At 34.3% G+C, this 25,646-nt stretch overlaps 4 protein-coding genes across 5 annotated transcripts; 2 read left to right on the top strand and 2 right to left on the bottom strand.

Annotated features, from left to right (window-relative positions):
• The first annotated feature begins 1,894 nt into the window (after window positions 1–1,894).
• On the top strand, window positions 1,895–3,363 carry LOC123903142 (uncharacterized protein At2g34160). Its single transcript, XM_045953032.1, has 5 exons — window positions 1,895–2,062; window positions 2,383–2,431; window positions 2,665–2,727; window positions 2,816–2,880; window positions 2,970–3,363. The coding sequence occupies exons 1-5, from the start codon at window positions 1,934–1,936 to the stop codon at window positions 3,072–3,074; spliced, it is 411 nt and encodes a 136-aa protein (XP_045808988.1). The 5' UTR covers window positions 1,895–1,933; the 3' UTR covers window positions 3,075–3,363.
• A 629-nt stretch (window positions 3,364–3,992) lies between these two features.
• LOC123903141 lies at window positions 3,993–7,760 on the bottom strand. 2 transcript variants are annotated; one of them, XM_045953031.1, is made up of 2 exons: window positions 7,474–7,760; window positions 3,993–6,630 (listed from the first exon to the last, which is right to left on the bottom strand). In XM_045953031.1, exon 2 carries the CDS (start codon window positions 6,455–6,457, stop codon window positions 4,133–4,135), a length of 2,325 nt encoding a protein of 774 aa, XP_045808987.1. In that variant the 5' UTR covers window positions 6,458–6,630; window positions 7,474–7,760; the 3' UTR covers window positions 3,993–4,132. The 2 variants fall into 2 exon arrangements, with proteins under 2 accessions (XP_045808987.1, XP_045808986.1); XM_045953030.1 differs by having other exon boundaries at window positions 7,469–7,733.
• Window positions 7,761–13,642: 5,882 nt separating this feature from the next.
• LOC123903143 lies at window positions 13,643–16,933 on the bottom strand. The gene is made up of 3 exons (XM_045953033.1): window positions 16,647–16,933; window positions 13,842–16,224; window positions 13,643–13,807 (listed from the first exon to the last, which is right to left on the bottom strand). Exon 2 carries the CDS (start codon window positions 16,129–16,131, stop codon window positions 13,864–13,866), a length of 2,268 nt encoding a protein of 755 aa, XP_045808989.1. The 5' UTR covers window positions 16,132–16,224; window positions 16,647–16,933; the 3' UTR covers window positions 13,643–13,807; window positions 13,842–13,863.
• A 2,579-nt stretch (window positions 16,934–19,512) lies between these two features.
• LOC123903144 (phosphoribosylaminoimidazole carboxylase, chloroplastic-like) lies at window positions 19,513–25,260 on the top strand. The gene is made up of 16 exons (XM_045953034.1): window positions 19,513–20,022; window positions 20,298–20,513; window positions 20,638–20,749; window positions 20,959–21,021; window positions 21,112–21,250; window positions 21,439–21,494; window positions 21,918–21,991; window positions 22,145–22,292; window positions 22,404–22,577; window positions 23,105–23,192; window positions 23,304–23,420; window positions 23,560–23,657; window positions 23,744–23,861; window positions 23,951–24,045; window positions 24,686–24,792; window positions 24,897–25,260. Exons 1-16 carry the CDS (start codon window positions 19,829–19,831, stop codon window positions 24,994–24,996), a joined length of 1,899 nt encoding a protein of 632 aa, XP_045808990.1. The 5' UTR covers window positions 19,513–19,828; the 3' UTR covers window positions 24,997–25,260.
• The last annotated feature ends 386 nt before the right edge of the window (window positions 25,261–25,646 follow it).

Consider the following 25,646-nt stretch of genomic DNA (forward strand, 5'->3'; position numbering starts at 1 on the left):
TAACAACCTTAAATTATTGACCGTATCTTTGGGAAGTCCTAATTAACAAAATGTTGATTCTTGTCAAAAGAAAAATGTTGACTTGCATTTTTTTTATTTTATTTTTTGATTCGGTGTATACCCACCCAATCCATATTGTGAGATGTACTATATACATTCCTTAACACTATCTTCGACATGCTTTCCTATGTTCATATATTTTAATTTAAATGGTATGTTAGAGAATTAAACTATTTTTTTTTATAAAATCAGTCAAAAGCTTAAATTATTATAATATGAGAGAGAGGTAGTAGTAGTTATCAAATTGATGTGTTAGTGTAGAGTTCTTAACTATGGTTAAAATTCATTGATTTTAGGAATTCCTTAATTTATGTTTTGGTTTCTTAAAAATAAAAAATTGTTCTATTTTGGGTTCTAAGTTACAAATCACTTTCATTTGCTTAAAAAAAAAAAAAACAAATCACTTTCATTTAAGAGTTTTTACCTTATTTAATTTTAATCTATTAAGTTACAAACGTCATACATCTCGGTCATTTATTTCAAATTTTCGTTTGAGTCTGTCAAATGTTTCCTATATTTCTTTTTTACTCTTCTTGTTAAGTTAAGTCACGAGTTCGAATTTAAGCTTGGACGTGAAACAATATTAAAACTCTTAAGAATAGTTTGCCACATATTTGTTATCACAAGTCTCGATGAATTACTCTATACAATTGCACGCAAAAAAATACTTAATTTATATTAAACACACGCACACACTTAATCAACAAAAGTAGTGGTAATTGCAACGTCCAATCTAGCATTCTATTTCCAATAGTAACTCTCTTATTAGGGAATGAATCCGTTCAAGTATGATTTTCATATGAAAGAATAAAGTGCGATCGATCAATCCAAACTTCTAAAGTGTTTCCCTCTCACTTTGAATTATGAGAGATAACACTTTACTTTCATATGAATGAAAATCATATATGAGAAAATCTATTTACCTGCAACTTATGAGTTCATTTTCAAAATGGTGAAACCTACATGAATTTCACTAAATAAAAAAGCGAATATTATAACGAAAATGATAGAGTAAATATTGCATACTCCTCAATTAGAAAACATAATGTCACGTGCTTCAAAAAAAAAAAACATAATGTCACGTAGAAAACATTTGTCAGATTCAAAGGAAAACCGAAACAAACAATAAAAACATATATAGAATGAAAAAAAAACATATAATATAACTAAGGATCCAATGTTTAATTTAGCCTTAACGTACAACTTGGATTAGCTTATGCAAACAGCTTATGCAATATTTATGTATTATTATAAGTTTGTCAAGATAATTTATGATAAAATAGCTTATAAAAATACAATTTTCACTAGTGTGGATTTATAAAATAACATAAAACCTAATTTGTATTGCATAAGTTGTTTGCATAAACTCAAAAATAAGCTAATCCAAACGAACACTAAATTGTGTAACTTTAAATATGACGAGTTATTTAATCCATGCAGCTAATTTAACTTAACGAAACAAAAAAAAAAAAAACTTTGATTGGTTGGTTGTTGTGGTTGTTATTTAATCTTGAATATATATCAAATAAATATTGAGGTGAAGGGGTTGTTGATATTTGTGTTGTGAACAATCTCAAAAGGATGGGGCTCTCCGTTGAAAGGAGCAGAAGAATAGGTCCAATGAAGAGTAAAGGACATTTCTGGCAATGCACTCAAAAAATTAACGACCATGCAATCTTAAATTCTACCTTAACTAACTAACTAACACTAATTTTACAGTTTAATAAAAATGTTACTATGTCTACATCCCCTCACAAGCCACCACGTGTTACCATGTCATTGGAGTTTGTTCCAAGTCTCATGCTTTATATAAACAAGGCACTGACCCATTAAACTACTTTACCGTTACAGTTACAGAGAGGATTAAATTACAATGACGACCATAGCTGCGCCTGTAACTGCAACTCCAACTCCAACTCCTGCAAATGATTCCCATAAGAAGAACAGAATTCAGGTTTCCAATACTAAAAAGCCACTTTTTTTTTACGTCAATCTCGCCAAGGTACGTAATGTCGGATCATGATTCTCTTCTGTTGGAATGAATACCTTGCATTCATGCAGACGCAGTCAGCATATTAGAGACCGTTGAATTAAGTTTGGACCGTCAATGTTTCAAACTATCCCATCTGAATTCAACGGCCACCAATACACTCACTGCATGAATGCATAGAGTTTATATTCATATTCATGTAATGTGTGTGTTTTCTTATCTGTTGAAATGTCATATTTGTTTACTTTATTGTGATGATTTGAAATTATGTTGAATTAATTAATGGTAAGGTGAAACAATGTAATGTTGGAATATTTTCTTCTTTGATGTAGAGATATATTCAGCAGCACAATGAGGTTGAGCTTTCTGCTCTTGGAATGGGTACATCTTTTTCTCATTGATTGTTTGTTATTTATTTGTACATTATTAGTGCATTCTATAAGCATTTTTGTATTATAATTAATGTTACATGCTTCTGCATACATTTTGTCTAACAGATATAGTATATCCTCCATTAAAATTGAACAAATGTGTTCTGTATCATCTATTCCTAGTTTCTTATTTCCAACTGGTATAATAATATTTCACAAAAATGTTAACATGAATTGGTACAGCTATAGCTACAGTTGTCACGATCGCCGAGATATTGAAGAACAATGGACTTGCTACTGAGAAGAGTAAGGTTTCTTCATGGTTTTGTTATTACTGTTCTCATTTATATGATTGTAATAGCAATTCTAATCGATTAATGTTGCGATGAAACAGAAGTATTGACATCTACAGTTGGCATGAAGGATGAGAATAAAGGCAGGCTAGTACAGAAGGCAAAGGTAAGTTTCTGATGAGATCGAAGAGAATTCAATTAAAGCGCTCGTTCAAACACGCTCTAAACCTATATGTTTTTCTTGGTATTTTGTAGATTGAAATTGTGCTGGGTAAGTCTGAGAAGTTTGACAATCTGATGTCTCCTACAGCTGCCGCCGCCGCAACTGAATCAGAAGCAGCTACTGATGACAAGAAATGACCAACTTCATATAGCCTCTCAATGTGGGGATTATTGTAGTTAATATATTCTGTTTAATTTTTGTTGTAATGTTTTTATTCATGAATTTAAGTAAATAGGGGAGTAGAAAAGGGTCATGGAGTTGCAATGCAATGAGTGGATCAAAGTTGTAGGACACAAAACTCCATTGTTTAGTTTGTATTTCTTTACGGAACATATACAATGACTGATGAATCTTATGCTCGCCAATTATGTTTTTTCTCTCTTTCAGTTTATCCAATCTGATTCAATTCTGAGTTGGAATTTTTCATGTACCCTTTATATACAGAGATTTTTGAATTTGATGTCACACATAATGCGACCCACGACTTGTATGTATTTATTTATACTGAAAGATCAAAATGGACAACAAATCACAAATTGGATGAAGCATAAGCAAATAGCTCTAAAGAAGTCATGAAGCATAATCTAAAAGCAACACCACAAAGCCTCCACTACCACATCAAGATCACAAACAACAACTTTAAAACTACACCAACAAAAGCAACAATCGGCTAAACCAGCGGCTGAAGAAAACAAAAGGACAGCCAAATAAACTCCAAAGAAAAAACAGCTCCACAGAGGCCGTGGGATAGGCAACAGTAAAAACCGGACAGCAGCAAAACTAGAACCACCAGAGGCAGAAAAGTAAGCCAGATAGCCTGCCCATTAACTTTGTTACAAGAGGGTATCCCCCATCTGATAGAGGTTCCGACATCCATACAGAAAGGAACATACGCATTATTTTAGAAACGAAAAATAATTCCATTTCTAAAATATGTCATTGAACAAAGCCAATAATTGGAGTATACATATAAATACTCTTTAACTCAGAAACAAAAAACTATGCCATTACTAATTACGTGTCATTGAACAAAGCCGGTAATTGGAGTATATATATAAACGTAGAATATCTGCTAAAAATTAATTCATATAAATGTCAAATAAATAAAAATCATTTACTCAATTCTAAGTTACGAGCCTATGAAGCCTAAAAATAAATAAAGACATGAAGCCTTTTGGCTGAGACTGAGAGATAACTAGATGGGAGCAGCACATGTTGTTCTAAAGTGACCTGTTTGATTGCAACGACTGCAATGCACCACTCGCTTAACACGCCCGCGATCTTCTGCACGAACCCTCTTCTTTCTTGGTCGTCCAGGCGGTCTGAGTGATTTAGGTGGGTTGATTAAAATTTCAAGCGCTTGGTTAACATTAGCATCTCCCTCAGACAGCTCCTTCCAAAGAGATTTATCAGGAATTGGATGTATGGTTTGTGAGTATGTCTTGTGATATGTTGCTACGGTGAAACAGCTTTCTGTGAATCTATGAACATTCTGCCGGCAGGATAGAAGTGCTGCCACAGCATGTGAACAGGGCAAGCCATAAAGCTGCCAACCACGACAAAGACAGCAGCGATTCCTTATATCAACTATATTAGTTCCCACGTTAGTTATAACTTCAAACTCAGCTTCGTTGGCACGAAGGACCTGATAAGTGCGTGCACGCTCTAGAGCCTCTGCAACACTTCTCTCAGCAGAAGGAACAAGTATGGATGTCCACTGCATACTGGTTTCACGGCGCTCATTGAACCAAGTCATTAGCTGCCTTCTAATGCACTCCATCATTTGAATTATCGGAAGCCCAGATGCTTCCAATATCCAGCTGTTTAAGGCTTCAACTATGTTTGCTGTCAAATGACCAAACCTATGCCCCTCAAAATAAGCAGTAGCCCACAGACGAGGTGGAACTCTTCGAATCCAATATGCAGCATCTTGAGATATCTCTTCGATTTGCAAGACTTTAGATTCAAATTCAAGTATAGTAAGACAATTGGCTGCTTCCCATAGAAGGTTGACCAGCATGGTATTATTAAATTCCTTACGGAAGCTGTCACTCAAGTGGCGCATACAAAATCCATGGAATGCGGTAGGAAAGTTAGCTTCAACGCCATCCACAATGCCCTGCTGTCTATCAGACAAAATAGTAAGCTTTGGCATGTTTTCAGTATTAATCTCAAGCAGGTTATGAAGTTCAGAGAGAAACCACATCCAATTATCATCATTCTCCTCATCAACAACACCAAATGCAAGAGGAAAGAGAGCTCCGTCACCATCAAATCCAGTAGCAAAGAGTAAGGTACCAAGATACTTGCTCTTCAGATATGTTCTATCAAGCCCCAAGAGTGGCCGACATGCATTTAAAAAGCCATATATAGATGCTTGAAAAGAAATGAAGAGACGTTGGAAGCAATTATCAGTTGGATTTCCATAAACAGATGCAATACTGCCTGGGTTTGTGCGTTTCACCTGTGCACAGTATTGTGGAAGCAAGCGATACCCTTCCTCAAAAGATCCACGCATCGCAGCCATGATACGCTCCTTGCCTCTCCATGCTTGCTTGTACGATAAGGTGATGCCATGAACCATATGAATCTCTTCCAATATCTCCTTTGGCTTGCAATTAGGGTTCTCCTTCAGCCTTTGCTCCACAGAGTTAGCAACCCACTGAACTGAAGCTTGTTGATGACCAAGGTGAGAAATTCCTCCACATGAATGACTCTCATGAATTGTCCTGATAGTAAAAGTTGGAACCCCTGGGAGCTTTGCTGCATGAATGCGCCAGGGACACCCTTCACTAGCACATTTAGCGGTAAAGCGTGTCTTATCAGATTTAATAGTCTGCATCTCAAAGTGCAAGGCAATTGCTGTATCCCTCAACGCCCTTCGACAACTCTTGACATCAGGAAATTCTTGGCCCACTGACAATTCATAAGTTGGATTTACAGCAACTGTACGAGCCTGAATTACATGTGGTTCAGAAGAAAGCATAAACTGTGACTGTTGAATACTCATATCATTGTCAGAATCAGTGCCCATCTCTGGGTGCTGAATCACGGCGAGGTCCAAGTTCTCATCAAATCCTTGGTTTTCAAAAACATTTAGATTATTGTTCTCTGACAAGACCAGCTCATGGTGCTCATGGTTTTGCCCAGGAAGGGGTGACTCGTGGTCATCATGCTCAGGTTTTCGTTCCATGCCTAGATCATGCTCATAAGTTTGACCATCATCACCTTCTTGGTCATGGGTTTGTTCTAATCCCAATTCATGGTCATGAGTTTGTTCTAATCCCAATTCATGGTCATGGGCATGTCCCAAGTCCAGTTCATGCTCGTGGGTTTGTCCCAAGTCCAGCTCATGCTCGTGGGTTTGTCCCAAGTCCAGCTCATGCTCATGGGTTTGTCCCATTTCAATTTCATGGTTCTCGCTGATATCCAAGTTATGATTATGACCAAGCAATGATTGCTGATCATGACCAAGTTCCAAATTGTGACCTTGACCAAGTATCAAATCGTGGTTAGCCATTGAAGATAACAATTGCTAAACAATAACAAACTGCTGCTCGAATCACTGTTTTATAGCTGACACAGAGTTTGCAAGATCCCGCAAATAACAAAAGATGAGTCAAAGAAACCACATCAATCCTCCGTCAAACTCATGAATGCTACAAGTCTTGAATTGTATGCATCAACAGAAACCTACAAGAAAAAAAAAAATTGCCGATCAACGTTAAATAAACCATTGCAAAAAGCATAGCAAACAAGTCAATTACTTCTCCATGATTTTTACTTTCTTTCCTTTCTTGAAGTACCCCCACTCCTAATACATAACAAATTTACAGCTAGATGGTTAAATACAATTAAATATCAGGTGGGAGCCCGATGCCTCTTTACTGAAATTGCAGCAAAGTAATAGTTCAAACAAGACAGAAGCCACTCTCGTTCTTATTATATTCAAATGCTATCAATCACACATATAAATACAGATTGCATAATGTAACTTTAAGGGTGTGTTTGCAGGCTGGATTTTAGAGGGTTAAGTCTATATTTTAATGTATATTTGATATTTTTCTTAAAAAACATGATACATGAACATTTAATATCATGACCAACTCGCAAACGGACCCTTAACTGCACAATAAGCGGGCAAATTTTTAATTATACTCACAGTAAGACTACATCCATGAGAAACAAATACTATTCACTAACATTACATGCTGCTATTAATTGATAACCATCCCAGAAATAAATTCAAATTTCACAAATATTTAATCACAGAGAATGTGTAACAGTAAAATCCATGTGAAACTGAAATCACCTAAGACTCTAGTTCACTCAAATTGAACTACAGTAACCAACCCATCATAGGATAAACATAAAATCACAAACCCAATTACACGAAAACATAAACCCAAATAACCCATTACACAGAGTGAATTAGAATGAATAAAAATTAAAACTTTAACAAAACCCATGATGAGAATTCATTCATAAATAGCAAAATAATAAAATAAAAAAATAAAATGAGAGGGTTCACCTCACCTATAAGGATCTGGTTTGAAAGAGAGTACTAGGGTTGATGAGACGGAGAAGAAAGAATTGCGTGGATTGAGGGTGAAGGAAAGAGTGTTTGAAAAGAGGTTGATTGTGAAAATTGGCGGGGAATTGGAGAAAATCGGAAATAGCAGAAGAAGGGTAAGGAGAAGATTGGGAAAAGAGAAGAAAGGGTATGAGATTTCGAGGGTTGAGAAGGGAAATCCAGTGCTCAGTCTATCCACAAAAAGAGGGTATTTAGGTCAAACAATTCAATCTTCGACTTTTATCGATTTAGAGAATTTTTTTTGTTTTTATTTTTTGTATAGAGATCAATACTTTATGAGGCCCATTCTTTATTTACAACACTTAATAAGGCCCATTCTTTAAATATATTTTTTAAATATAATAAAAATGTATATACAAATTTGTATTGATATTTATCTAGATAGATTTAGTAAAAGAAAAAAATACGATTTTTTTTAAGTCAATCAAACTAAAATTAGATCAAAGCGTTAATACAAACTAGGCATGACAATGGGGCGGGGCGGGGACAGATATTGCCCTCCCCAAACTCAAATCCATAAAAGTTCGGGTTTCTCCAAACTCATCCCAATTTCGAGCGGGGATAAAATGTATAACCTCAAACTCATACCCAACGGGGATCGGGTATCCCCGCTACGTATCTTTCCACATGAATTTGAATTATATTTTAGTATTTTTTTTATCAAAAAAAAATTAAATGTCCAAAATTATTTTGTTTCAACAATATTTTTTTAAATAAAGAAAAAATAGAGAAAATGATTTGTTTAATACTCAAATTAAAAAGGGTAAATGATCATTTACCCCCCTGCAAAATAAGCAAATTTTCGTTTACCCCCCTGCACAGATTTTTTTTCTGTTTACCCCCTTGCAAAAAATAGATTCCCTCATTTCGCCCCCTGAGTGTACAGCAGGACAAGTGACTATGCAAACCTGTTGACGTGGCTTGTACATGTGGAAAAAATCATTTATATTTATTTTTTAAATTCCACGTCAGATAATATTTTTTAAAAAAATTAAAAATATTTTTTTCCTACAAAATAAAAAAAAATTCTGTTTTGTTTCCCCAAAATTTTTTTAAAAAATTCCTACAAAAAAAATTAATTTTTTTTCATACAAATGATTTTAAAAAAATTTCCAACAAAAAAAAAATTTCCTCCCAAAATAAAAAAAAAAAGAATTTTCTTATTTTGCTCCCAAAATAAAGATTTACTCCGAAATAAAGTTTATTTCCGAAATAAAAATTTTAAAGATTTATTTTCAAACTTTTTGAATTAAAAAAAACATAATCTTTATTTTTTAAAAACAAAACTTTATTTTTTGTTATTCTCTTTGAATTAAAAAAAATAGAAAAAGATTTTCAAAAAAAATATAAAATAGAAAAACAAGTTTTATTGGTGTTTTCTTCTTCTATCAAAACCATTTGCCCTAAAACTAGAAAAATATAAAGAAGCAGAAGACAATAATGAAGTAGAAGATGATTTCGGCGACTGAAGAAGACGACGACGAATACAATCATGACGGTGGAAGCAAACGATTACGGCGAAGATTCTGTTTTTTGTAATTCAAAAAGATTTGAAAATAAATCTTTATTTTTGGAGTAAAATAAGAAAATTCGTTTTTTATTTTATTTTAGGAAAAAAATACTCAATAATTTTGCATGAAAAAAAAAAAGTTATTTCTAGGAAATGTTTTTTAAAATTTTGAAAAAAAAAATTCGTTTTCTAAATTTTGTGGGAAAAATAATTTTAATTTTTTTTTTAAAATATTATTTGACGTGGAATTTAAAAATAAATATAAATGATTTTTTTCCATGTGTACAAGCCACGTCAGCAAATTTGCACAGTCACTTGTCCTGCTGTACACCCAGGGGGCGAAATGAGAGAATCTATTTTTTGCAGGGGGGTAAACAGAAAAAAAATCTGTGCAGGGGGGTAAACGAAAATTTCCTTATTTTGCAGGGGGGTAAATGATCATTTACCCAATTAAAAATAAATATAAACATATGAATGTAATTTAAGAGATTGTTGAAGAGTTTCTAATGTAAAACAGGTAAAATATAATTTTAGTATAAGCGGGGCGGGTTCGGGGACGGGTTTGGGGTGGGTATCAATGTACCCATTATTCGCCCCAAACCCATCTTTTGAAATCGGGGAAAACCCAAACTCAGTCAAGTCGGGTTTTCCCCGTCAAAGCGGGTAGGGTTTGGACGGGTATCCACGGGTATGAGTTTTATTGTCATGCCTAATAGATACTCATTGAGATATAACATTAAAAAATAGCTCTTTAGGCCCCTCCACATTGCTCGTCTCAAAAATTCGAAAATACCTCTATATTTGGTTTCGGTTTGCTTTGAATTTGAATCGTTCCCTCCCAAAAAAACATTTACATTCTTCCCATGTGATTCCAATATTTAGTATTATTTTTTTTGGCATTCATCACCAGTTTAATCTGGTTCGGACGTCAGTTCTTGCATCAAATGGTTCCAACCCCCTCCCGATCGTAGTTGCGGGGATCGAACCGTGGTCATTTCTACCAAATTCAGCATCAATCACCACTGAACCAACTAACAATTGGTCAATATTTAGTATTTCAAATAAATAAAAACCTAACCTAATTTGATTGAACCATTAAAAGTAGTAGGCTTGATTCATTATGATAGGTAATCCTATCCTATCAAGCTAATAATCTATGAAATTATACGAATTTGGATGAATTTGGTAATCTATGAATCTCAACCATCCATTTTGTTTATGTCTTTTATTTATTTGGTGAGTATTAAATCTGGACTATTAAACAGTGTGACTGCATGACTGCACAATCAAACTGAATGCACTTGATCCATATCCAAATTATACACTAAACTAAGAAAGACTAAAAATAACTCTGAAAAAATAAAAGATAACATTCTTCATTTTCATTGATTTTTTTTAAGTGTGTGAAAACACTATATATATATATATATATATATATATATATATATATATATATATATATATCTTACTAATACCTAAATTATTTAATTAACTAACACTATAAATATTATATCTTACTAATACCTAAATTATTTAATTAAGTAGTACTACCTAATCATCTCTCACATTCATCCATAATGTAATAGTTCTTCATAAACATTAAAAGTTCTCAACCATTGGAAGTAAGAGAAGAAATATCAATATGTACCACAAATAAATAAAAAAAGAGAAGAAATATCAAAGAATGCTGAAAAGTGAAAACTCATAATATAGACTTTTTAAGTGCCATCAAACCTTTAGAGTGTTACTTGTTTTCCAATCAAATAAATACACTTAAGCAAAAAACATTACATTTACAGGTATAAAATAAATGTGTTTCTTAGAGATAATTCAATCAAAGAAAGCTTTGGTTTGTGACATGGCAATACGGCAAACCAATCACATAGATCTTGAAGAATCACAGATACAAAAGTTCATCTTATGTATACAAGTATTTTGCCAATATCACAAAAATCTCCACTAGTTTTTTTGCCTTTGTATCTGCATGCATGAGATGAACTGGTATTGTGAAATCCTCCATGATGCAGCCTCCTTGTTTCCTGAACTGTCACCAACTTTTTTTGTATAGATTTACTATGAATACATAAGTCAGTGATAAAAAAAATGTTTTATGCCACACTTTACTACCTTTAAAAAGAAAAGATGGAAACACACTTATATTCACATTGTATCATCCTTGTCACATACAATCATAATATCACAAGCCATGCAATAGATGTTCGCTTCAAAAAACATTTATACACTAACACAAAATGCAACAAATCAAACATGTTAATTTCAAGATAAACATTGAAATCACAGACCATGTATCATTTATAGCATAATCTTGACAGTGAAAATGCCAACCTCTTTTTTTGTATTAACCCTCCGGTTCCAAGGGGAAGGAGGCCCCGGTAATCCAATGTTCGGCCACAAGGTAAGTAAAGTCTGACCAAGAACTGTTCCAAGTTCCAACCAAGAATCGAACTCAAGTTCTCCCAAACGATTCGTCCTAGGGGAGCCCATTAACCACTTGAGCCTAATGTTATGGTTATGTGCTGCATAGAGTTACTCATAATTTGGGAATATATTTATAATTGTTTTTGTCAGGATTGCTCAAAGTCATAAGAAATCTCGATCAATTTTGGTTTGGTTCCCTCTAACCCTCCAAAACATATTCCAGCTGGGACAATGATTGCAGGATACCCTCCAATTGCTAACACTGGAGAAGCATCAAGGCCTATGGCCAACAATGCATCCAATTGATTTTCTTTTATCAATCTCTCAACCCCATTTTTTGACAATTCATCCATCATATTCAGTGCTTCAATTTCACTTTTTCCAAAGGCAATAGTTACTTCTGTGCAATAAATAAAAATCACAGGAAGATGATAATAATGCATTCATGCAAAGTATGCTGAAAACTTCTGGAGATGCACTAAGAAATAGAATCCAGTAATGGAAACTGCTTAACATATCAAAATTGGATACACATACATCTCAACACAAACAGGCACAAACATGACACCAGTACTTACATATTACATTGGACTAACACAAGAGTGCAATCATTGAACACCTAGCTGGGATACACAATCATCCAACGACAAAAACAAAAGTTAAACACATGAAAACAAAACAAAAGTTGTTTTTAACTTAGTTTTACATGTGATAGATCAATAATTGAAATATTGAATGAAACAAAACATGTAGCTAAAACTTACCATATTATGCATCAAACAGCAGTTTTCTTACCAAACATATAAACGCAAATTTCCTCAAACAATATTCATTATATTCCTTCAAAAATTGATAGCAGTTATGCAATGGAAGTAAAGAATTAATTTTAAAAAATTCACATGTTCAAGAATAACTGGAAGGAATATGGAAGGGGATATGACCTTGCAATTAAACTATATAACATTGACAGACTAATAAAATACTTTTTTCTTAGAAACACCCAAATTTATTAGAATAGCTTCCATGAGTATAAGAGGCACTCCACGAAGAAGAAATACAAGATACATAAATCTGAAAAAACTGCAGAAGCCTGAAGGGTTATGGCCCAACAGCGAAAACTACAACAAAAAGAGCAAAACAGCCCAAAACTACCAAACACCTACAACGACTAAGCAATAGCCAGCCAGCAACAAAATAGCAGAAAAAAAAGCCCCAATAACCAAAAGGAAAATTGCAGAAACCAACTGTCACACGGCTGACAAAACAAAACCAGAGACAAACCACTAGCCACTGCATAAACAAATCACCGAGTTATCTAAGGAAACTAATAAAACACTTTATTTTGGAATAATTAAAGAAACATAACAACAAAGTGAGATTCGGCTAATACAGTATATAGTAAATAGAAATGTTGCACTAATAAGTAATAACACCTTTTTCCTTACCCTTCGATATCAATTTGTATAATATCACAATCTCAGAGAGAAGTCTATGAATGATTCTCCGGAGAAACATCATTGAACAAGGAGAAGAAACAGAATTGCCAAAATAGATATCCATTGAACTGTAGTGTGGGACAGTATTCTATCTAATTATGAAATTATTGAGATCACATAATGCTTCAAAAAAATAATAAAAGAAAATACCAAAGGCAAAGTAAGTCATTGTAAAATGCTTTTGTTAAAAAAAAACTCAATTGTAAAATATAAGTGAATAAGCTGAAGATGGTGTGCAAGAGTGACAGCATATCTTAGTGTCTTTTTTTTTAAGAAGGCATATTTTAGTGTCTTATTAAACATCCCATATCTGAATCTAATTATTGGAAGTTGAATCAAGATATTTGAAAATGCTACTAATTATTATGATAACATCCCTCCATATCTTTCTCGTTGATATATTAAAACAATGAATCCGTACAAGCATTACCATGCTCCTACAGAACTTGTTTGTGCATCGCAGGGTACACAACTAGTATTTGTAAAAGACAAATTGAATGTATTTATGCCGAATAATCAGAATGAAGCAGACCTGCAGAAGTAAACACTTCCAAAAAAGTCGCAAGGACTTTGGCAAGCAGAGCATTTTGCTTGTTATAAATCGGTTTCCCCTCTAAATCAGAGGTTTGAACATCCTTACAGAAACACAGTAAGAAACAAAAATCATGGCATTAATATATATGATTTATTGCACAAGAACGATTATTATTATCTACATGGAGAATATCCGCTACAAATTAATTCACATTAATGTCATGCAAATGTAAATAACATCATCACTTACTAGCAATTGTAAGCTATTAGCCTATGAAGCCTAAAAATAAATAATAACTAGGACAGAAAGCCTTTGGAAGAAAGAACATAACTAATGAGGATGGTCCAATTTATTAGATGGGGGCAGCACATGTGGTTCTAAAGTGACCTGTTTGATTGCAGCGACTACAATGCACCAATCGCTTAACACGCCCGCGATCTTCTGCACGAACTCTCTTCTTTCTTGGCCGTCCAGGTGGTCTGAGTGATTTAGGAGGGTTAATGACAACTTCATGAACTTGGCTAACATTGGCATCTCCCTCAGACAACTCCTTCCAGACAGATTTGTCAGGAATTGGATGTATGCTTTGTGAGTATGTCTTGCGATAAGTTGCAACAGTGAAACAGCTTTCTGTGAATCTATGAACATTCTGCCTGCAGGATAGAAGTGCTGCCACAGCATGTGCACAGGGTAAGCCATAAAGCTGCCAACCACGACAAAGACAGCAGCGATTCCTTATATCAACTATATTGGTTCCCTCGGGAGATATAACTTCAAACTCAGCTTCGTTGGCACGAAGAACCTGATAAGTGCGTGCACATTCAAGGGCCTCTGCAACACGCCTCTCAGCAGAAGGAACAAGTATGGATGACCACTGTAAACTGGTTTCTCGCCGATCATTGAACCAAGTCATTAGCTGCCTTCTAATGCATTCCGTCATTTGAATTATTGGTAGCCCAGATGCCTCTAATATCCAACTGTTCAAAGCTTCAACTATGTTAGCTGTTGAATGACCAAACCTTTGCCCTTCAAAATAAGCAGTAGCCCACAGACGTGGTGGAACTCTTTGAATCCAATATGCAGCATCTTGTGATATCCCTTCAATTTCCAAAACTTTAGTTTCAAATTCAATTATAGTAAGAGCATTGGCTGCTTCCCATAGAAGATTGACCAGCATGGTGTTATTAAATTCCTTACGGAAGCTGTCACTCAAGTGGCACATACAAAAACCATGGAAAGCAGTAGGAAAATTCGCATCAACGCCATCCACAATTCCCTGCTGTCTATCAGACAAAATAGTAAGCCTTGGCATGTTTTCAGTATTAATCTCAAGCAGGTTATGAAGTTCAGAGAGAAACCACATCCAATTATCATCACTCTCCTCATCAACAACACCAAATGCAAGAGGAAAGACAGCCCCATCACCATCAAATCCAGTTGCAAGAAGCAATGTACCAAGATACTTGCTCTTCAGATATGTTCTATCAAGCCCCAAGAGTGGCCGACAAGCATTTAAAAATCCATAAATAGATGCTTGAAAAGAAATAAATAGGCGTTGAAAGCAATTATCAGATGGATTTCCATAAACAGATGCAATACTGCCTGGGTTTGTGCGTTTCACCTGTGCACAGTATTGTGGAAGCAAGCGATACTCTTCTTCAAAAGATCCACGCATTGCAGCCATAATACGCTCCTTGCCTCTCCATGCTTGCTTGTACGATAAGGTGATACCATGAACCCTATGAATCTCTTCCAATATCTCCTTTGGTTTGCAATTAGGGTTCTCCTTCAGCGTTTGCTCCACAGAGCTAGCAACCCACTGAACTGAAGCTTGCTGATGACCAAGATGAGAAATTCCTCCACATGTATGACTCTCATGAATTGTCCTGATGGTAAAAGTCGGTACACCTGGGAGCTTTGCTGCATGAATGCGCCAAGGACATCCTTCACTAGCACATTTAGCAGTAAAGCGTGTCTTGTCTGATTTTATTGTCTGCATCTCAAAGTGTAGAGCAATTGCTGTATCCCTCAATGCTCTACGGCAACTCTTGACATCCGGAAATTCTTGGCCCACCAACAATTCATAAGTTGGATTTACATCAACTTTACGAGATTGAATTACATGGGGTGTAGAAGAAACTATATACTGTGACTGATAAACAACCATATCATTGGCAGAACCAATGCTCATTTCTGGGTTCTGAACCATAGTCGGGTTCATGCTCTCATCAAGTCCTTGGCTTCCCGAAACAGTCAGATCATTGTTCTCCGACAGGACCGACTCGTGGTTTTGTCCAGGAAGGGACAACTCGTCATGGTCAATATCATGTTCAGGTTTTTTATCCATTGCTGGCTTATGGTCATGCTCATAAGTTCGACCATCATCACCTTCTTGATCATGCTTTTGTGCCAACCTGAATTCATGTTCATCGATGGGTTCCATGGGCAGTTCATAATCATGGGTTTCTCCCAAGCCCAAATGATGCACATGGACTGGTCCCAATTTCAATGCATGGTTTTCACCGTGGCCCAAATTATGATTATGATCAAGCGCGGATTGCTGTTCATGATCATGTTCCAAATTGAGACTTTCACCAAATATCATATCGTGGTTAGCCATTTAAGATATAATAAATCAATACTCCGACAACAACAAAAACCTCAGCTTACAATCCGAATAACTGTTTTATGGCCGAGACACTGTTACAAGATCCTACATATAACAAAAACAAGCTCATGAATGTTAAAAAATACTAAATCGTATAGCTCAGTGAGTGAACTAACTAAAACCGAAAAATACAAACTTTGCAAGTGAGAAAAAAATACAAGTTATGATCAACATGCTTCCACATTGCAAGTGAGTGAACTAACAAAAACAGAAAAACACAAATTTTTATGAAAAAAAAAACACAAATTCAAACATTCATCACCAATAAGAATTCATAACAACAACAAAATCAAACAACGGAAATTACATTGCAAGTGAGTAAAGTAACAAAAACAGAAAAAAGAATAAAACGTTAAATCACATATTCATTACCCAGAATGGAATTTGATATAAAAATCAAATTTTTACTAAACCCCGTGAAAACTATGAACAACATAATAATAATTATGAACAATAGGTAAAATTACCTGAGGAACTTCACCATATACCAAAAGGGTATCGAAATCGAACCATCGTAATGCTAAAAATGCTAATAGAGTGTTGAGATGGAGATCAAAGAAGAAGAAGGAAAATTAGGGTTTTTGTGTGGATTGAGGGAGAAGGAATGAGTGTTTGAAAAGTGGTTGATGGAAAATTGGCGGGGAATTGGAGAAAATTGGAAATAGAAGAAGAAGGAGAAGGGTAAGAAGGAGAAGATTGGGAAAATATGGAGAAAGGGTAGAAAGTTGAGAGGGTTGAGAAAGGAAAATCAAGATATGAGGTTATGCATAAAAAGGGGGTATTTAGGTCAAACAAATACAACCTCTCTTTTCTTCAATTTCTTGGAATTACTGTTTTAGCCTCTACCATTTTTATTTTTTAGTTATATTATATAATTTCTTTTTTGACACAAGTTATATAATTTACTATTTTTCAGTTATATAATTTACTTTGTTGCTTTTGAGTGTTTTTTTTTCTTTCAACCATTTAATTTTTAGGGGATTAGACTCTTATAATTTGAAGTTGAAATGCAAAAGGAAAGTGTTACATCTCGCGAGAGTTTTTATCCCGAATGTATCATGAATGCTACTGATTGTTTATTATAATCCCTTGTACATGTGTTGTGTTTTCCGCTAAAAAATGAAGTGGGACGGTTTGACTTGAAGCAATTGATGCAACACATCAGCTTCTTGAAATTTCAAGAAGAAACTCTTCGCTTTAAATAGCATCGCTGAATGTGAAATAATTGAAGTTTAATCAATAATTGTGTTTTTATGACTCAAATTCAGATTCTTTTGAAAATTTTGTTTTTAAAAAAAGTTCATTAATCACTTAGTTAAAATGATTTTGAGAGAGGAAAACAAAGGAGACAAACAAATGATTTGTTTGAATACGTGAAACTTTGAGTGAATGAAAGGAAATGAGAGAAATAAGGGATAAATTTTACAAAATTAATTTGTCGATGTAATTGAGATTCGTTTAAAGAGCCGGCATCTCACGACATATATAGGTCAAAATTTACATAGATAGGGGATGTGCCCTCACGAAGAAAATTTGAGCGTTATTATTAAAAGATTAGGAGGTTTAAATCGTTCATGTATTTCGAGAAGCAAATAAGTGTGCGGATGTGCTCACAAATATGGGTATTGTGGGGATCACTGAGTTAGTTTTATACGAGCTCCCTCCTGCAAAGGTTGTTTCGATTGTTTTTTTTATGATTGCAGTGGTGCTCATTTTCCTCGATTAATTCTAGTGTGGTTTTATTTTATTTTTTTATTTATTTTTTTAGTCTAAACCTCGTTGAATACCAAATAAGAATAAAATATACATTATATGTTTAAAATTCTCTAATTATCTTGTAGAAGTGATTCAATAGTTGCCTCAATATTATTCATTGCGCTCATCTTTGTTTGTTGTAGTGGATTCAATTTTCTCCCACATACATTGACATGGTTTCCCGAAACTTACAAACTCGGGCTTTCCAAATAAAATGACTTTCAAGTATTAACACCTTGTGGTCTTGTGTCATGTTCGATGAACAAATTGTTATTTTAGTATTTTAAACAAAAAAACTATTTAGGCACTGTTTGGTAAGTCTAATAAGCTAGCTTATTGCTTATTGAACTAGTTTATAAGCTTGTTTGAAAAAAAATGTGAAGTGTTTGGTAACGAGCTTCTCTAACTAGCTTATAGCGTTTTTTGAGATGTTATTTCAAGTAGCGTATGAGCTTATAGCTTATAGTTTTTTCGTTTTATTCCATATTTACCCTCATTAATTTAATTAATTTATTTTTTAAAAATTATAATAACTACCCACTAACACTTACCAAAAAAAAAACTACCTACTAACCATGTATTTTTATGTCATTTTGTACTTACAACAGCTAAATTTGTCAAACACTTTAATTTTATTCTACTAGCTTTTCAGCTATAAGCTATCAACCATCAACTATAAGCTAGCTTTTCAGCTATAAGTTAGCTTATCAGCTATCAGCTAGCTTATAGCTTATTTTTACCAAACAGAGCCTTAGTGAGAGAACAAAATTGTACTTGAAAAATAATTTTTTTTAAGCACCGACTGTTTACTTAGGCTCTATTTGTTAAAAAATAGCGGCACGATTGCCCTCTCAACCAAAAGAAGCACAATACTTCTGCCTCTCTCCTTTGCGGAAGCGGGCCTCTACTTTCAATTGTTTCGGTCCATTAGATTTAATCGAAACACCTATATCATGCCACACGTGGATTTGGATCCTCTCTACTTTTCATGTAATTTGGAATTCCTATAATTTAGAATTTATAATCTGAAATTCCTATAATTTTGTAGGCTAATGTGGACAAATGATCTATCGAATATGAATTTTACGAAATTCACTGTTTGATTGAAAGTTTATATTGTATAGATCATCCATAAATTTTTTAAATTTTTTTGAAAATCATTTGATATATTATTGAGACCCATCAAGATTTACGTTATTTAATAAACCGTTAATCTTGACGTGTTTCGATAACATATCAAATGATTTTCAATTTTTCTAAATTTTTCTATGGGTGATCTATATGATATAAACTTTCAATCGAACAGTGAATTTTATAAAATTTGTATTCATTATAATGTTATTCATGACTGATCCATCATAGACCACTTGATGAAGTGATACATATTAGAGATATTTTCTCTTTAGGCCCCATGGTTCTTTTTCACCCTCTGGATTTTACTTTTTTGTCCTTCAATAAAAACTTCGGTTTCTACGAACCGAATTTTTTTTGTCCTAAAAAAAATATCGGTTTCTGTTAACCGGAATTTTCCTAAATTTGAACTAGAAAAAACTTCAGTTTCTGCGAACCGAAATTTTTATCAAGGACAAAATTGAAAGTATAAAAGATACATTGGCCCGAAAAGAAAGCATCCATATTAGAATTTACCCACAAAATTTAGCTTCGTAAGATGAGTTCCGAAATTAATCAAGTTTGGAACATGTTAGACGATCCAACACAGCACAGAGACCAACGAGAATAAATAAATTCTCTCAAAATTGAAAAGCTACAAATTCCAGCTTCAGTTAGACGCACGGCGGTTTGCGGCGCAAACACAACAGACAGCACTCACGTTTCACGACAGACTAAAAAACGTTTTCTGTGTTCAACATTAAACCCTAGAAACCTATTTCCTATGCTTCACACTCTGCGCACTGTGTCTTTAGGGCACACACCCACTTCATTCAAACCTTCTTCTTCTTCTTCAATTGCCTTCTACATGGACCAACCTCATCTTCTATCTTTCAAGCCAAAACAGTCTCGTCAACAACCCCACCTCACTTATCAACCATCATCACAACAACACGCTGTAAATGCGGTTTCTCCAAGGTTCAATTTTGCATTTTTATTAATTGGCTTTGTTTTATACTTGTTTTTAGAATTTTAGAACAACCCTTTTTAGCTTTTGTATTCCTAGGTTTAAATTTTGCATTTTTATTAATGGGGTTTGTTTAAAGCTTTTGTATTCCAAGGTTTAAATTTTGTATTTTTATTAATGGGTTTGTTTAAAACTTGTTTTCAGAACAACCCTTTTCAGTTTTTTTATTCTACTTATCATATATCAGTGCAATGATATATTTATAGTCTTAATGTTGTGTGTGTAGGAATGAGGAATCATGTGTTCATGGACCATCTGAAAAAATTGTTGGGGTTTTGGGTGGAGGTCAACTTGGTCGCATGCTTTGTCAAGCTGCTTCTGAGATGGCTATTAAGGTTAATGTTTTAGACCCTCAAGAGAATTGTCCGGCTAGTTCGTTGGCTTATCAACACATGGTTGGAAGCTTTGATGACAGTACCACAGTACAAGAATTTGCAAAGAGGTTCATGTTTTTTGTAATGCATGTTACTTTGAATTATGCCATTTGACTCATATTCTCTATTTGTATGTATCACTTATTTGAAATTTGAAATATCATGTGTGTGTTGGTTTGAAATGGTGTTCAGGTGTGGAGTTTTAACATTTGAAATTGAACATGTTGATGCTGCTACACTGGAAAAACTTGAGAAACAAGGAGTTGACTGCCAACCAAAAGCCTCTACTGTACGGATTATTCAGGTATTATATTGCTGGAGCTTTTCCGGTTTTTGCCTCGCTGAGTTAGCTGAGAAAATGAACAACTTGATGTTTTTGTAGCCTTTATAGTTAAATCAATTTGCACCATGCATAGACTTGTAGTTTTCATATTTTAACGGTAATAGTAATAATAATTAAGATGTTGAATTCTGAATGATTTCCTTGATATATGACTATTCAACATATTACAGGATAAGTATCAGCAGAAGGTTCACTTTTCTCAACACGACATTCCACTTCCTGAATTTTCGCGGGTTTGTACTGTTTTTTCTCATTTGCAATAGTTTAATTTGAAAATTCATCTTTAGGGTTCTAATTGAATGCTTGAAATATACGTTGAACAGATAGATGATCTTGAAGGTGCTAAGAAAGTAGGGGAACGTTTTGGCTATCCTCTTATGATCAAGAGTAGGAGATTAGCTTATGACGGACGTGGAAATGCTGTTGCAAAAAGTGAAGAGGAACTACCTTCTGCTGTGGATGGTAATTAGTTTTTAACAAATGCATGTTTGTTCTTTCTGTGAGAAAGTGAGAACCAGAGAAAGTTATCTTTAAGTTCATTCCTGTTGTCTTTAATTACCCCAAAGTAGCAGAAATTGGCCTTCTGTCTGTTTGATATGTGCAAACTTCTGTTTATTTTTTATTCTTTAACTCCCCCCCAAACTATGCAGCTCTTGGAGGATTTGATCGTGGCTTATATGCTGAAAAATGGGCACCTTTTGTTAAGGTCAGTATCTAAATCGCGTAGTCGATTGCTGATGATGATTTTCCAGTTCATAATTCACAAATTGTATGATGTAAAGCAATATTTGACAACCGTGCTTTTTTTATCCTTTAAGCTCTAGTGTTTACCTTGTATTATAGTGTCTTTCAACAAATGTGAATTATTTTAAGATGTAACTTATTCAAAAGTTCAAATGCTATAATACCATGCTTGCACCACTTGCTGAATGCTCTCACTCACCATTAAATTTTCTTGGTCCCAAAGAATTTTAATTACATTTCCTAGTGCTTTCATGCAACTTGCTTATTTTAAAGCATGTTTTTTTATTCAAAAAAGATGTTTCCTGTCTTAAAATATCCAAATTTGTTCATGTTCTTAAATGGTTTGATGTATTTTCTTGCATTTTTGCTCCTAAATTAATGGCAGGAACTAGCTGTCATTGTAGCAAGAGGGAGAGACAATACAATTTCATGCTATCCAGTAGTTGAAACTATTCATAGGTAACATGCCCCCCCAGGTACATGTTATTAATGTGGAATGTTAAAATAAAAAAGGAGAACCAAATTCAAAACATAGATTGTAGTAAAATAAATCAGTAATGTACCATCTCAGCTTCCTTATACATCTGCTTAAGGATTTATTTTTTGTTCTAGGGACAACATATGTCACATAGTTAAGGCTCCAGCAAATGTAAAATGGAAGATTAGGGAACGTGCCACTAAAGTTGCTTTCAATGCTGTTAACTCTTTAGAAGGTGCTGGGGTATTTGCTGTTGAATTGTTCTTGACTGAGGACGGACAGGTTGTGGATTTATTTCTTCATCAACTCTGGACTTGTCTCAATATTTTATTATTATTCTAGAATTCGACATTAGCTTCTTTATACCAATAAATTTTTTATGCTCCTCGACAGATTTTATTAAATGAAGTCGCACCTAGACCTCACAATAGTGGGCACCACACTATTGAATCTTGCTACACCTCACAATATGAGCAACATTTGCGGGCTGTTGTTGGTCTTCCTCTTGGCGATCCATCAATGAAAACTCCAGCTGCTATCATGTACAATATATTAGGTGAAGAAGAGGTATTATTAGCATATAAATTTTATCCAATTTCCTTTCCGTTTTACCTTCTCTATTGTAGTTTTCAATTTAGTTTTGGTTTTCTCCTATCCCTGTAGAAGTGACACTATTATGTTAACTTGGGATTATTTGTTTTATCATCATCACTAGGTGCATCATATGAAGGGAGTGGTACAATTATTAATACACTATTATTATCATTATTATATGCTGAAAATGTTGAAAATAAATGAGTAATAGTTTAGTTATATTCATGTTAACATGATAACGCAGTAGGCAATTAAACGCTTGTTAGAATGTAAGAACATCAAATTAGATGTAAAATCTTCGTGCAAGAACCCAAAGAAAAATGGTCAACTTTTTCCTTTCTTTCCTGTTTTTCTTTTCGTTCATAGTTGGATTGGATGATATGATAGTTGTATAATTGTATTCTTAAATGTTATCGAGTGCTTTGAATAAAATCATTCTATGCTGTTGTAACTTGTAACTGTTAAGACTCCAGTCCATCTAATCCTGTTAATGATTTTAGGGGGAGCTTGGCTTTCAATTGGCTCATCAATTGATGAAGAGGGCATTGACCATCCCTGGTGCTTCTGTTCATTGGTACGATAAACCAGGTAAACTTCTGGTTAAGCAGCTGTTTTAGGTTGTTCAGTTCTCTCCGGTTGTTGCTGTTTGACAACCTGTATGGCTAATTATATAACATCATTGTCATGAAAATGTGTCAGAGATGAGAAAACAACGGAAGATGGGCCACATAACAATTGTTGGGCCTTCCCTAAGCAATCTTGAAAGCAATCTTGCAACAATAATAGAAGAGAAAGCATCAGATGACAAGACTGCAGGTTATTGACACAATCTTCTTTTCACTCATAGTTTATCTTTGTTGTTATTATCGTATGCAACTTATGTTACTAAAGTTTTTGTAGTTAAAATTTTGTTATCGCCACATGTAATTATCTTCTTTTGTTTATTGAAATGTAGTTGCTCCACGTGTGGGGATCATAATGGGCTCTGATTCAGATCTGCCTGTTATGAAAAGTGCTGCTGAAATCTTGGAGATGTTTGGTGTGCCTCATGAGGTAAGATTGTTGAAATTTACCCTAGGGTGGGGGCTATCCTGTGTGATGTTGTTTATCCTAACCCAGATGTACACAACAAATTTCAGGTAAGAATAGTTTCAGCACATCGAACTCCGGAACTGATGTTTTCTTATGCCTCGTCTGCTCATGAACGAGGCATACAAGTTATTATTGCTGGTGCTGGTGGTGCAGCTCACTTGCCTGGTAAATTACTAAAATTGTGCTCGGTATAATTTCTGCAAAGATCACCAATCTTATTGGCATTAATTGTTGATTAAACTTTCAAATCTCAGGTATGGTGGCTGCTATGACTCCGTTACCTGTAGTCGGTGTTCCTGTGCGTGGTTCTTCCCTGGATGGAGTTGATTCACTCTTGTCGATTGTCCAGGTACAGTTCTCACAGTGATATATACATATTCGATACTTATTTTGTGTGCTCCGCATACTTGCTTTATATGTTATCTAGGATTGCTTTTTCTAGTGAAGATAATATTAAGTATTCTGTTTGTGAATCTTGTATTATTGTTTCTTTTTAGTTTTATGACCAATATTGTTTTGAATCGGGAATCGTTGTGACTGAAGGATTTTATGTCCGTGTCTTTTGTTGGTTGAAAAGGGCTATTATCTATATATATCTATATTTCAAAGTCTCTTCCATTATCTAGAACTTGACCTCACTAAGTTTGGAGTCTTTCAGTTTTATGAATGTTTATATTTTGTAAGATATTGTATGTAAATAAAAAATACCTTCTGTACAAGACAAAAAAGCTATAATTGGTTTCGTTGACGCTTTTCAAAACTACCTTTGTTTGGCCTTGCATTATTTATGTGTTTGCTTTGAGCAAGTGATTACACGAAATGAATGAACCAAATAAATGAAATCATTGCCAGAGACTTATAAAATATTCTAGCAGACTAATCATGATTCACGTCTACTACAGAAATAGGAACTTCCCAATTACTTAAGTTTATACATTACGTTACGTGCAGTTGTTTCTTACAAACAAATATGATTGTTGTGTGTGCAGATGCCAAGAGGTGTCCCAGTTGCCACTGTTGCAGTTAACAATGCAACTAATGCCGGGCTGTTAGCAGTGAGAATGTTGGGTGTTGCCGATGATAATCTCTTGTCAAGGTTTTCCCCTCTCTTCCTCTCTATTAATTTGTATACTTGACAAAAAGAAATGGAAGAATTATCTTGTTTTCCACTTATGTTGACGTGACATTTACAACGTGCAGGATGAGCCAATATCAAGAGGACCAAAAAGAAAGCGTCTTAAAGAAAGGAGATAGGTTAGAAAAACTTGGTTGGGAATCCTACTTAAACAGTAGTAATTAGTCGAACCCATTTTTGGACAACTACAAAATTTTGATAGACATTCGATACATAGGGTGTTTAGACCCCGTGTTATCAACAAGTAGATTGAGAACCGGCAAGAAATTGTTATGTAAGCACATGTTACTGCTAACATGTAGTAGGGAGAGGAGAAAAGAAAACCGTGTCACGCTTAATACCAACAGTTATGAAAAGCATATTGTTATTTTACTCATTATTGTAATCTTATCAACAGTTATTTGATGTACCTGTCTAATTTGAACCTAAGCATAATGTCACCAATTTGATTGAGTCATGTCATGGTAGGAGTGCAATTCATATAAAGGGAAGTTCTCAATTGTAAATCATAATGGTTTGTGAAAAAAACTGATGAAATATGTTCAGCATTTGGATGTACATCTCCATGATGTGCATAGTAAATTTATAAATGATACCAATAAATTAACTTTTACTCCACTTTCAAATTTCGTATGTGTCTAATTTCCGTTGGTTGGATAAACTACTAAGAGAAATACATTTCCATACAAAACTAAATCGTAGTGTTGGTGGTTACTGAGTATTAGTTCTTAATTAGAGTGGAAAAAATCTTAGTAAGAAGTTTTTAGAAACAATTCTAAAACTGTTCAGATAAGTACATTCAGATAAACCCATTG

The sequence above is a fragment of the Trifolium pratense genome, linkage group LG1, assembly GCF_020283565.1.
Source record: "Trifolium pratense cultivar HEN17-A07 linkage group LG1, ARS_RC_1.1, whole genome shotgun sequence".
Classification (NCBI taxonomy): domain Eukaryota; kingdom Viridiplantae; phylum Streptophyta; class Magnoliopsida; order Fabales; family Fabaceae; genus Trifolium; species Trifolium pratense.

Coding starts and splice junctions, on each gene's coding strand:
- LOC123903142 (XM_045953032.1), top strand. CDS start 1,934: ATGACGACCATAGCTGCGCCTGTAACTGCAACTCCAACTCCAACTCCT. Junction 2,728..2,815: donor TGGACTTGCTACTGAGAAGA/GTAAGGTTTCTT, acceptor GCGATGAAACAG/AAGTATTGACATCTACAGTT. Junction 2,881..2,969: donor GGCTAGTACAGAAGGCAAAG/GTAAGTTTCTGA, acceptor GGTATTTTGTAG/ATTGAAATTGTGCTGGGTAA.
- LOC123903143 (XM_045953033.1), bottom strand. CDS start 16,131: ATGGCTAACCACGATATGATATTTGGTGAAAGTCTCAATTTGGAACAT.
- LOC123903144 (XM_045953034.1), top strand. CDS start 19,829: ATGCTTCACACTCTGCGCACTGTGTCTTTAGGGCACACACCCACTTCA. Junction 21,022..21,111: donor CACTTCCTGAATTTTCGCGG/GTTTGTACTGTT, acceptor TACGTTGAACAG/ATAGATGATCTTGAAGGTGC. Junction 22,293..22,403: donor TCTTGACTGAGGACGGACAG/GTTGTGGATTTA, acceptor GCTCCTCGACAG/ATTTTATTAAATGAAGTCGC.
- LOC123903141 (XM_045953031.1), bottom strand. CDS start 6,457: ATGGCTAACCACGATTTGATACTTGGTCAAGGTCACAATTTGGAACTT.